We start from the raw sequence: 10166 nt of genomic DNA, 5'->3' as shown, positions 1-10166 counted from the left end.
TACCTGCTGGGCATAGAGAGGTAGTGAGGGTTGTCTGGGGCCTATGTACGATGAGCAAAAGGTAGGACTTCTTTATGCCCCGACAGCCCCATTCAATTTGAGGTTCTCGAGAGCCCAGCAAAAGCCTCTTCTGCCAACCCACAGGGGCGGGGCTCGAGTTGCCTTGAAGATCATAAAGAATGTGGAAAAGTACAAGGAAGCTGCTCGACTTGAAATCAACGTCCTGGAGAAAATCAATGAGAAGGACCCTGACAACAAGAAGTAAGCAAGCGAAGGAGTATGTGGGGAGTCTGAGAGGCTCCACCGCATACAGGAAAGCCTCCCCAGACTAGGCTAGGGGCAGGGAGTCCTAGGCCTGCTCATCCATTCATCTTCTGTTCCTCATCTTAGAGCAGTAGAACATTAGAGTAGGAAGGGAGGGTCTGGTCCTCAGTCCTCTCAGAAGATATTCTGTAATTCATTTCCCTTGTTTTTAGGGCAGTTAAATTGCTCTGCAGTTTGGCTCCAGCCCAGGGTGGCCTCTGTAGGGATCTCCCTTGGAAATGACCCTGAGACTGAGAATTAACATTTCGTCAAAAAAGTTAACTGAGCTTTTAATAGTTAGAGCAGGGGTCCTCAAACTTAACTTTTTAAACAGGGGGCCAGTTCACTGTCCCTCAGACTGTTGGAGGGCCGAACTATAGTTTAAAAAAAAACTATGAACAAATACCTATGCACACTGCACATATCTTATTTTGAAGTAAAAAAACAAAACGGGAACAAATACAATATTTGTATTTGCATGTGGCCCGCGGGCCGTAGTTTGAGGACCCCTGACTTAGAGCTATGCTGATGAGGCCACTGACATTTATATGTTACATTTCTGTCGACACATTCTGCAAGCCAAATATATAATAAGGGTGTTAAGTGAACACATAAAACGATAACAGGAACAGGGGCCATTGGTGGCTGATAGTGAATTTCAGGAATGGGAGGTGGGGTCTGGATTTAGGAGTGACAGTTTGACAATTCAGGGTCACCATAAGAGCCTGGCACTCAACAACTCTTCAGCAACTAGAATTTTTTTTTTTAACTATTTGAAGTTTTTGAAAATGATTTGAATCTTGCCAGGTAGTACCTCTCTTCTTGAGTCCACCAGAAAGACCATTTCCTAAAGGAACTGAATTTTGTTGGTAATACAAGTGTGTGGAATCAACAGCTATGCAGTCCCACCTTGTTGGAGAGGTGGTGAGCAGATGGAAGCTCATCAGACGTTCCCCTTCCCCATCTCTCTTCCCAGCCTCTGTGTCCAGATGTTTGACTGGTTTGACTACCATGGCCACATGTGTATCTCCTTTGAGCTTCTGGGCCTTAGCACCTTCGATTTCCTCAAAGACAACAACTACCTGCCCTACCCCATCCACCAAGTGCGCCACATGGCCTTCCAGCTGTGCCAGGCTGTCAAGTGTGAGTGGGGTGGGCCGAGGTGGACTCTGGGACAGCCCCTGCCTCCATTGGACCTCTTCTCTCTCAGTTGTGCACTGGTGAAGCCCCTAAACAGTCATCTTGATTACCTGCACTTCTGTTATTCACTGTCATGTTGACATCTCTTCTGACTTAACTCCTTGACTGATGTCCTCGCCATCCCTGATTGGCTTACTCCACATCTAACCAAGCAGGAGCTGGAAGACAAAGCCTTTGAAATCAAAGCACTTAAATACCTCTTTTCCTTGGGAAGTGTAAGTCAGGCAGCAAGCACAAAGACGAAAGGTCGACTCAAGCTAGAGGGTTCCATGTGTCTCATCTGAGATGCTCTTCATGCCCAGCCAAGCAGGTGGAAGCAGGGAGTAGCACAGCCAAGGAGCCAAGTGGGGAATCCAGACTAGGACATAGTTCCTCTTGAGTGTTCGTAACAGTACAGTTTTGCAGAGTTGAATCCACACAGTGTCAGATCCACATATGTCAGAATCAGTACAAAAAGACAAGCTATAGGAAACTGCCTTTATGCTTCAATTGAGAGTTATTTACGTATCTTACGTTAATAAGCATAGAGCATCTTAGACCAGGCATTTCATTTGGATGTAAAGCAGAAAGCCACCTAGAAACTCTGCACCTGCCTCCTCACCAGCGGGAGCTAGGGGCCCGAGCCTGGGGTTAGCCGGGGCCGGGTAGCCCAGGCTGCCAGGACGACCGTGACCTGGCCTTTTCCCCTGCAGTCCTCCACGACAACAAGCTGACACATACGGACCTCAAGCCTGAAAATATTTTGTTTGTGAATTCAGACTACGAGCTCACTTACAATCTTGAGAAGGTAAGATGGATAGGGTTTCCCCTGGGCCAATGAGGGCAGGCAGCTGTGTCAGGTTGCCTTTCTCTTAACCCTTCATGGCTTCCTTTTACTTCTTGCTCCCACATTTTCTCTTGGTCTGGCTCTTGACTGAGTAAAACCAGAGTATCAGAATAGATTGAAAGGGAGAGATTTAAGAAGACTTCGATTGGAAGAGAATTTGGAAAAAGAACCTCAGATAACTTTCCAATCTAGTGGAAATGCTTTTAAGGTTCTCGCTTTGGACTTACCTCTTTTTTTGTGAAGAAAGCTCAGTTCCCTGACGAACTCTGGAGTTCACGGAGCTCTCCAAAGGAAGCTCTCCCTCTCTTTGCAACATGTATATTTTCAGAAAAACACCAGTCACTTGGGTATAGTCTTCCGATGCACAGAGACTTGCATGCTATTCCATAATCAGTCCTTAATCCTCTTCCTCCTCAACTCCTAAAGTACTCTGCTAGATATGGGGAGGCTGTAAGGCAAGAGATTGGCGTGTGGTGGGGGCAGGCAGGCAGGTCAAAGTAGCTTTTTTAATGCTCAGAACCACTTCAGAGGATAGTAATGGCATCTCGGGCTGTAGTGCGGAGGTTCATTCTTTTCCTGCTTGGTTCCTAGAAGCGAGATGAGCGAAGCGTGAAGAGCACAGCTGTGCGGGTGGTAGACTTTGGCAGTGCCACCTTTGACCATGAACACCATAGTACTATTGTCTCCACTCGCCATTACCGAGCACCAGAGGTCATCCTTGGTAAGGGGGAAGGACCAGGATGTCCCAGTGTGTAAGCAGGTGTGGTGGTGAGGGTGGCATCCCCTACACCTCATAACACCTTTTCCCTCCAATTCCTACCCAGAGCTGGGCTGGTCGCAGCCTTGTGATGTGTGGAGCATAGGCTGCATCATCTTTGAGTACTATGTTGGCTTCACCCTCTTCCAAGTAAGTAATGACATGACCACCTGGCGTTCCCATCCCCGCTTTCCCTGTCCGCTGAGGACCTGCCTGCTGACTCGTCCACGCTGCTTGTTTTCCTGGCAGCTCGTCTCAGCATCCCCTTCCCAGTCCCCTGCTCAGTTCTGGCTTCCTTCCCTAGACCCACGACAACAGAGAGCATCTAGCCATGATGGAAAGGATTTTGGGTCCGATCCCTTCCCGGATGACCCGAAAGACAAGGTGAACTTTGAGTGGGAGGGACTTAACCCTTTTCCTTTTCTCTCTACAAATGGTCAATATCACATTTTCTTTTTTCTTTGACACCTTCCCTCCCCCAGCTACTCAGATGGGGGAATAAGGGGATTATCCCACAGTAAGAGGAACCTCCTGATTCCTCAACCTCCCCTTCCCCTCTAGGAAGCAGAAATATTTTTATCGGTACCTCAGAAAGAGTATAGAGAACACATCAGCTGGGCGCTACGTTCGAGAAAACTGCAAACCACTGCGGGTGAGCCAGGCTGGGGATCAGGTGTGCCCACCACCCAGAGGTCACCTCCTTCTTAAGGTGTTTTGCCTCTGGAGAGCATCTCACAGGCACAGAGTTAGGAAAGAAGGGGAGGAATACTGGAGACATTTCGGTTCATTGCAGAGAGAGAAATAAGGAGTGGTGTTTCGGAGGGAAGGTTAGACAGCCATGTCCTTCTTGAGCCAATGAGAGATCAAAGCCATGTGCTGGATTCCTTGGGTCAGACAAAAGAATAAATTACCTTTGAAGAGCTTAATTTTTAATGTGGAGCTAAAGAAAGAAGATTTACGAAGTTGTCTTCCTTTTCTCTCTACAAATGGTCAATATCACATTTTCTTTTTTCTTTGACACCTTCCCTCCCCCAGCTACTCAGATGGGGGAATAAGGGGATTATCCCACAGTAAGAGGAACCTCCTGATTCCTCAACCTCCCCTTCCCCTCTAGGAAGCAGAAATATTTTTATCGGGGTCGCCTGGATTGGGATGAGAACACATCAGCTGGGCGCTACGTTCGAGAAAACTGCAAACCACTGCGGGTGAGCCAGGCTGGGGATCAGGTGTGCCCACCACCCAGAGGTCACCTCCTTCTTAAGGTGTTTTGCCTCTGGAGAGCATCTCACAGGCACAGAGTTAGGAAAGAAGGGGAGGAATACTGGAGACATTTCGGTTCATTGCAGAGAGAGAAATAAGGAGTGGTGTTTCAGAGGGAAGGTTAGACAGCCATGTCCTTCTTGAGCCAATGAGAGATCAAAGCCATGTGCTGGATTCCTTGGGTCAGACAAAAGAATAAATTACCTTTGAAGAGCTTAATTTTTAATGTGGAGCTAAAGAAAGAAGATTTACGAAGTTGACAAGAATATACGAGTAAAACTTTCAGAGTATGAAGCAGTACCTAGGGCGAAGGTAGGTTAAGCTGTAATATCAGAATCGGTCCCAATGTGGTCGTGCGAAGGTAGTATTCGTAATGGTTGTCAGCAGCGCCTTGGTCTTCCAAGACTGAAGCTAGGGCCTTGTAGAAGGCTGGGTTTGTAAGGCATCGCACCTCACCTTTTTCCTGCCCTCCACCACCAGCGGTATCTGACCTCAGAGGCAGAGGAACACCACCAGCTCTTCGATCTGATTGAAAGCATGCTAGAGTACGAACCTGCTAAGCGTCTGACCTTGGGTGAAGCTCTTCAGCATCCTTTCTTCACCCGCCTCCGGGCCGAACCACTCAGTGCCAAGTTGTGGGACTCCAGTCGGGATATCAGTCGGTGACGATCAGACCCTGGGCCCCCCTGCATCTCTGGCAGCAGTGGGTGTCCAGTCCAGGACACTGGTGCTTTTTTATACAAGAGAACAGAACCGGAGCCCACTCCTCCCTCCTGGCTCCCTATATACCTGTGAATATGTGAAATAGTGTAAATATGAAAGAGCTTGTACCCTGCCTTGTACATAATGCTATTCCATTCTACACTCTTCCCAACCTCACTTGCCCCTTGACAGTTGAGTTGGATGGGGGCAGAATGAGGTAACCAGGTGGCATCCAGCCCATATTTTATAAAGAATTTTGTATAGTCTTTGTGAAATAAAATGACGTGCTTCATCTGACCTCCATCCCCGGAGTTTGAGGTTTGGCGATGCTGGGGTGGAGGGATGAGAAGATTGGCAACCTTTCCGAGTTTGGGTAAGCAGGGAGCCTAGCTTACCCTCTGAAATTAACCAGGCAGGCGACCAGTTTATCTGGTTTGTTTCAGGGGAGGGCAATGATGAGTGATAACATTTCTTGCACGTTAGAATGGAGAGGGATTATAAGGTGGCACTTCTTTGATCAGGAATGAGGGTTGCCAAGGGGGTCCAACTACTAGAGCCATTAGACCGGACCCCCACCGTCCACCCGGAAACCCAGGTGAAAAACTTGCTCAACTGGGTTTCCGAGAGGCTGCCACCACCGGTGGAAAGACTCCCATCATACACCTCGGGAGACGGACTGAGCAGGATTATCACGCAAGGCCTCCTGGGGGGTGTAGTTCGTTGGTGGAGCTGCATCACGTGGGGTAAGGGGTGGTACTTGGTAGAGACACTGGGTTAGCGGTGTCACGTGGGGTACTTCCGGCCTCTCCTGGAGCCAGGACGCAGGCGTAACCCGCTACTGCTGCGGGATCCTTGGGACTTCCGGTCGGCGCAGCCAATCCGTGCACAGAGAAGCGGGGCGGACGGAGTGGAGCGGAGGGAAGGCTGAGCGTCGCTGCTGCCCCCAGTGCCGCCCCAGGGGCGTGGAGGGCAGGGGGCGGCCTAGTCCGCGGTTGCAACTATGGCTCAAAACACAGACGGTGGAAACCCCTTCGCCGAGCCCGGCGAACTTGACAACCCTTTTCAGGTGACTTGCGCCGGCCTCCTTTGGGCAACAGGATTGACTTCCCGGTTCTGGAGGATGGGCTTAAGTTGAGTTCCCATTCGTGTTTGATCTTTGGAAGGGCCGCCACGTGAGGGTGACGGTGACTCCAGTCCAGTGAGCACCCTGGGGGCGGGCCCTGTCCCTGTTAGAAACTGGTACTGGCAGTGAGGGGTGAAGGATTTGGAGGAAATGCTGGGACCACAGCGTGGCCCCCTAGGTGCAGTCCTTGGAGCCACAGGCAATGTGAAGAGGCCCCTGTGAGTTCCCTGTGCGGTGTCAGGTGCCAGCTGAGCCCCTGATCTCTGCCCGCAGGACCCAGCTGTGATCCAGCACCGACCGAGCCCGCAGTATGCCACGCTCGACGTCTACAACCCTTTTGAGACCCGAGAGGTGAGATTCTGAAGAGCACAGGACTGCAAGGGAGGGGAGGGCTTGCCAGTGAGCCCACCCTGTCGGGGTACAGGGGCCTTTTCTGCATGGAAAGGAAGGAAGAAGCAAGTACCATGACCTTAGCTCCTGACAGAGCGGCCAGGAGGCCACGGGATGCCTAATTCTTCTGGAGACACCAGGGCTCACGATCCATCCAATGGAGCCTGGCGGGGCCATAACCAAGGCCCTGTCTGGGGAGCCTTCTTTGAAAAAAATAAAGTACGCAGCTGGTTGGAATTAAGAAAACAGACTCTGCTTAGGTGTGCAATTAGAAGGCAAGGAATGAGGAGAACTAGACATATGTGTCTCACTGGAACAGGAAAGATAGAGTTTTTAAAAGTTACGGAAGTAGATGTAGTGAGTGCTTGAGTTCTGGCTAAGGAATTTGATGTGAGGGGTGATGAGGGCTGCTGCTGATTGTAAAGGAGTTCTCTGACAAACATAAGAACTAGCTTTCTAACAACTGTGGGAGGGGCTGCTACCTAGGTAATGAGTTTGGGGTCGAAAGGCATTCAGGCTGACTCTAGATTCCTCTGTTATGAGGGACCAGAAGATGATCTGTAAGGTCTTTTTAAACCCAACAGCCACCATCAGCCTACGAGCCTCCTGCCCCTGCCCCATTGCCTCCATCCTCAGCTCCCCCGCAGTCCTCAAGAAAGCTCAGCCCCACAGAACCCAAGAACTATGGTTCCTACAGCTCCCAGGTAAAGGAAGTGTGTGGATGGTGGTTGGGAAGTCAGGCCAGCCCTGGGGCCCAGGACTCACATCTCTCTGCTCCTATTGGTCAGGCTTCCGCTGCGGCAGCCACAGCAGAGCTGCTAAAGAAGCAAGAGGAGCTCAACAGAAAGGCGGAGGAGTTGGACCGCAGAGAGCGAGAGTTGCAGCATGCCGCCCTGGGGGGCAAAGCTAGTAAGTGAGTCCTTGATAGGGTGGGGAGGGAATCTGACAGTTTCTAAGAAGCAAAAAAAACCTGAGAGCTTGGGCACCAGAGCCAAATTGTGAGTTTGAATTTGGGCGCTATCGCTTATTCATCATAGTGAGCTCCTAGGCAAGTTATTAATGTTGAGTGCCTCAGTTTCCACACTTGTAAAATGAAAATACTGTCTGTACCTGTGTGACAGGATTGTTGTGGCAGTTAAACAAGATCATCTATACACAGTGCTTGGGACTGTGCTTTAAAAAGTTGTAAATACTAATCCTCATTATTTTTATTTCTCTCCATCTCCTTGGACCCCAAATTAGAGATAGAATAGAGGACCTGGAGTGGGAGGGGGAGTGATTCCTTCATTGGTCTCCGCCTCACTTCTGCTCTCTTTGTGCCTTTCAGCTCGACAGAACAATTGGCCCCCTCTGCCTTCTTTTTGCCCAGTTCAGCCCTGCTTTTTCCAGGACATCTCCATGGAGATCCCACAAGAATTTCAGAAGACAGTATCCACCATGTACTATCTCTGGATGTGTGAGTAGTAAAAGAGCCCTTTTGGAGAAAGAGCACAGGTAGTAACTTGTACATCTTTCCTGCCCCGGAGCCCACTCACCTAGAACTAGACACTCTGCCTCTCTTTAATATTTGAGTTTAAGACTAATTGCTCTAGGATCTTCCTGGGTTACTCCTTTTATGCCATTTAGAACGTATTCCCCAGCCTTCTAGCAAATGCGTGTGTTTGGCCACTCCCCTTCCCTTGTCCTCATGCACAGATGTGCTCTGAATCCTTTAACTGTCTTTCCAAAGGGGTTGATTACTCATGATTGAGATTTGCTCGTTCTGTCTCCCCTGTCGAGGGTTCTGTAAAGGCGGATGTTGTCTTTGTTTCCTTCTCTGCCACACTTGGTGCGGGCCACCGGGCGGGCTTACAGGGGAAGGAGCCTTCACTGCGGTCGGAAAGAGACGTCATCCTGTCCCTCCGTCTGTTAGGCAGCGCTCTGGCTCTTCTCCTGAATTTCCTCGCCTGCCTGGCCAGCTTCTGTGTGGAGAGCAACAACGGCACGGGCTTCGGGCTGTCCATCCTCTGGATCCTCCTTTTCACTCCCTGCTCCTTCGTCTGCTGGTACCGCCCCATGTATAAGGCTTTCCGGTAAGTTGGGGGCTGGGGTGATGGGGAAATTTGAATGGACCTCCACTATCTGCTCCTCCAGCACTAATTCTCCCACTCTCCCCATTTTTTCTCCTTGCAGGAGCGATAGTTCATTCAATTTCTTCGTTTTCTTCTTCATTTTCTTCGCCCAGGATGTGCTTTTTGTCCTCCAGGCCATTGGCATCCCAGGTTGGGGGTTCAGGTCTGTGAGGCTGCTATTTACCCTCAGTCCTTCCTCCCACTCCTCTAGACCAAGTCAGGGTACTGCGGGGGGGGGCGGGGGGGGTTGTTCAGCAAAAGGAAATGTCGTTTTTCTCCTTGGGAGGTGCTGGTTTATGGAGGGAGACGGGAGATACTTCCAGGATAGAGAGCCCAGACAGAACTCTACACAGACATAGGTTGAGGGGAAGGTCAATCTGAGAAGACTTCCTGGAGGAGGTATATGTAATCACAGTTGAAGAGCAGAGGGAGAATCTTCAACAGAAGAGTCTATTTTATTTTAATTTATTGACTTTTAGAGAGAGAGACTTGTTGTTCTATGTATTTATGCATTCGTTGGTTGGTTCTTGTATGTGCCCTGACTGGGGATCGAATTCACAACCTTGATGCTCTAACCAACAGCTATCCAGCCAGGGCCAGAAGAGTCTATTTAGAGTGAGGATGTCTGGAAGTGCTTGGAGAGCTAGGAGGCAGTTCCAAAAGTGGGTCTGAACTATGAAGAGAGTGGATGTAGCTTGGGATTGTGGTGCGTAGGAAGCTGCCAGACTAATAGGAGTGACGGTCGATGGGAAGGTGGGAATAGGGCTTGTTTGCGACATAACCAGTGGAGAAGCTGGGAAGACAGAGACCCAGCTATGAGCAGGCCTCTTCACTGCCACATCCTTGTCCCTCCTTACAGCGGCTGGATCTCCGCTCTGGTGGTGCTGAGGACCAACACGGGGGTAGCTGTGCTCATGCTCCTGGTTGCCCTGTTCTTCACCGGCATCGCCGTGCTGGGAATTGTGATGCTAAAGCGGGTGAGGGGCTGCTTTGAGGGTGGGGCCAGGAGAGTGAGATCATGTGTCCCTAGGGGCCTGGGTGGAACATTCAGGAGGAACTGGGGAGGGCCAGGCTGATGGGCGGGCTCTGAGCTAATGGACCTTTGAGGTAGGGGGAGTGTTTGTGTGTTGGAGGGGATCCAAGAAGAGAAATCTAGAGCAGCAGCTGGGGCGGGTGGCGGCGGGGTTGGGTTGGAGTAGAGCAGCAGTGGCTGGAACGTGCTCTGATATCTCCGTCCTCTACTTGCAGATCCACTCCTTGTACCGCCGCACAGGTGCCAGCTTTCAGAAGGCCCAGCAAGAATTTGCTGCTGGTGTTTTCTCCAACCCTGCGGTGCGAACCGCAGCCGCCAATGCAGCCGCCGGGGCTGCTGAAAATGCCTTCCGGGCCCCATGACCCCTGACGGATGCCCTGGCCCTGCCACTTGAGGGGGCTGACTGAGCCCCTCGCCCTGAGGTCACTGGGACTTGTGAGACATGGCTATTTGATGTCTCC

At 50.5% G+C, this 10166-nt stretch overlaps 2 protein-coding genes across 7 annotated transcripts in view; both read left to right on the top strand.

The window, feature by feature from the left end:
* CLK2 (CDC like kinase 2) overlaps positions 1 to 5345 on the top strand; it is a 13670-nt gene extending 8325 nt beyond the window's left edge. For all 6 annotated transcript variants that reach the window (XM_006775686.2, XM_015571700.1, XM_015571699.1 and 3 more), the window contains 8 exons: positions 145 to 261; positions 1280 to 1446; positions 2196 to 2290; positions 2921 to 3050; positions 3154 to 3236; positions 3391 to 3470; positions 4201 to 4291; positions 4827 to 5345. In XM_006775686.2, the coding sequence (XP_006775749.2) occupies positions 145 to 261; positions 1280 to 1446; positions 2196 to 2290; positions 2921 to 3050; positions 3154 to 3236; positions 3391 to 3470; positions 4201 to 4291; positions 4827 to 5012 (949 nt within the window). In that variant the 3' untranslated portion in view covers positions 5013 to 5345. The remainder of the gene's footprint in view (positions 1 to 144; positions 262 to 1279; positions 1447 to 2195; positions 2291 to 2920; positions 3051 to 3153; positions 3237 to 3390; positions 3471 to 4200; positions 4292 to 4826) is intronic.
* Positions 5346 to 5905: 560 nt separating this feature from the next.
* SCAMP3 (secretory carrier membrane protein 3) lies at positions 5906 to 10160 on the top strand. The gene is made up of 9 exons (XM_006775675.2): positions 5906 to 6114; positions 6445 to 6522; positions 7146 to 7265; positions 7350 to 7470; positions 7889 to 8017; positions 8474 to 8633; positions 8734 to 8835; positions 9532 to 9649; positions 9921 to 10160. The coding sequence occupies exons 1-9, from the start codon at positions 6049 to 6051 to the stop codon at positions 10065 to 10067; spliced, it is 1041 nt and encodes a 346-aa protein (XP_006775738.1). The 5' UTR covers positions 5906 to 6048; the 3' UTR covers positions 10068 to 10160.
* Positions 10161 to 10166: the final 6 nt, after the last annotated feature.

The sequence above is a fragment of the Myotis davidii genome, unplaced genomic scaffold (assembly GCF_000327345.1).
Source record: "Myotis davidii unplaced genomic scaffold, ASM32734v1 scaffold208, whole genome shotgun sequence".
Lineage (NCBI taxonomy): Eukaryota > Metazoa > Chordata > Mammalia > Chiroptera > Vespertilionidae > Myotis > Myotis davidii.
Note: the sequence above shows the minus strand (reverse complement) of the source record. Positions and strands in the feature narration are given on the sequence as shown.

Coding starts and splice junctions, on each gene's coding strand:
- SCAMP3 (XM_006775675.2), top strand. CDS start 6,049: ATGGCTCAAAACACAGACGGTGGAAACCCCTTCGCCGAGCCCGGCGAA. Junction 8,018..8,473: donor CATGTACTATCTCTGGATGT/GTGAGTAGTAAA, acceptor TCCGTCTGTTAG/GCAGCGCTCTGGCTCTTCTC. Junction 9,650..9,920: donor GAATTGTGATGCTAAAGCGG/GTGAGGGGCTGC, acceptor CTCTACTTGCAG/ATCCACTCCTTGTACCGCCG.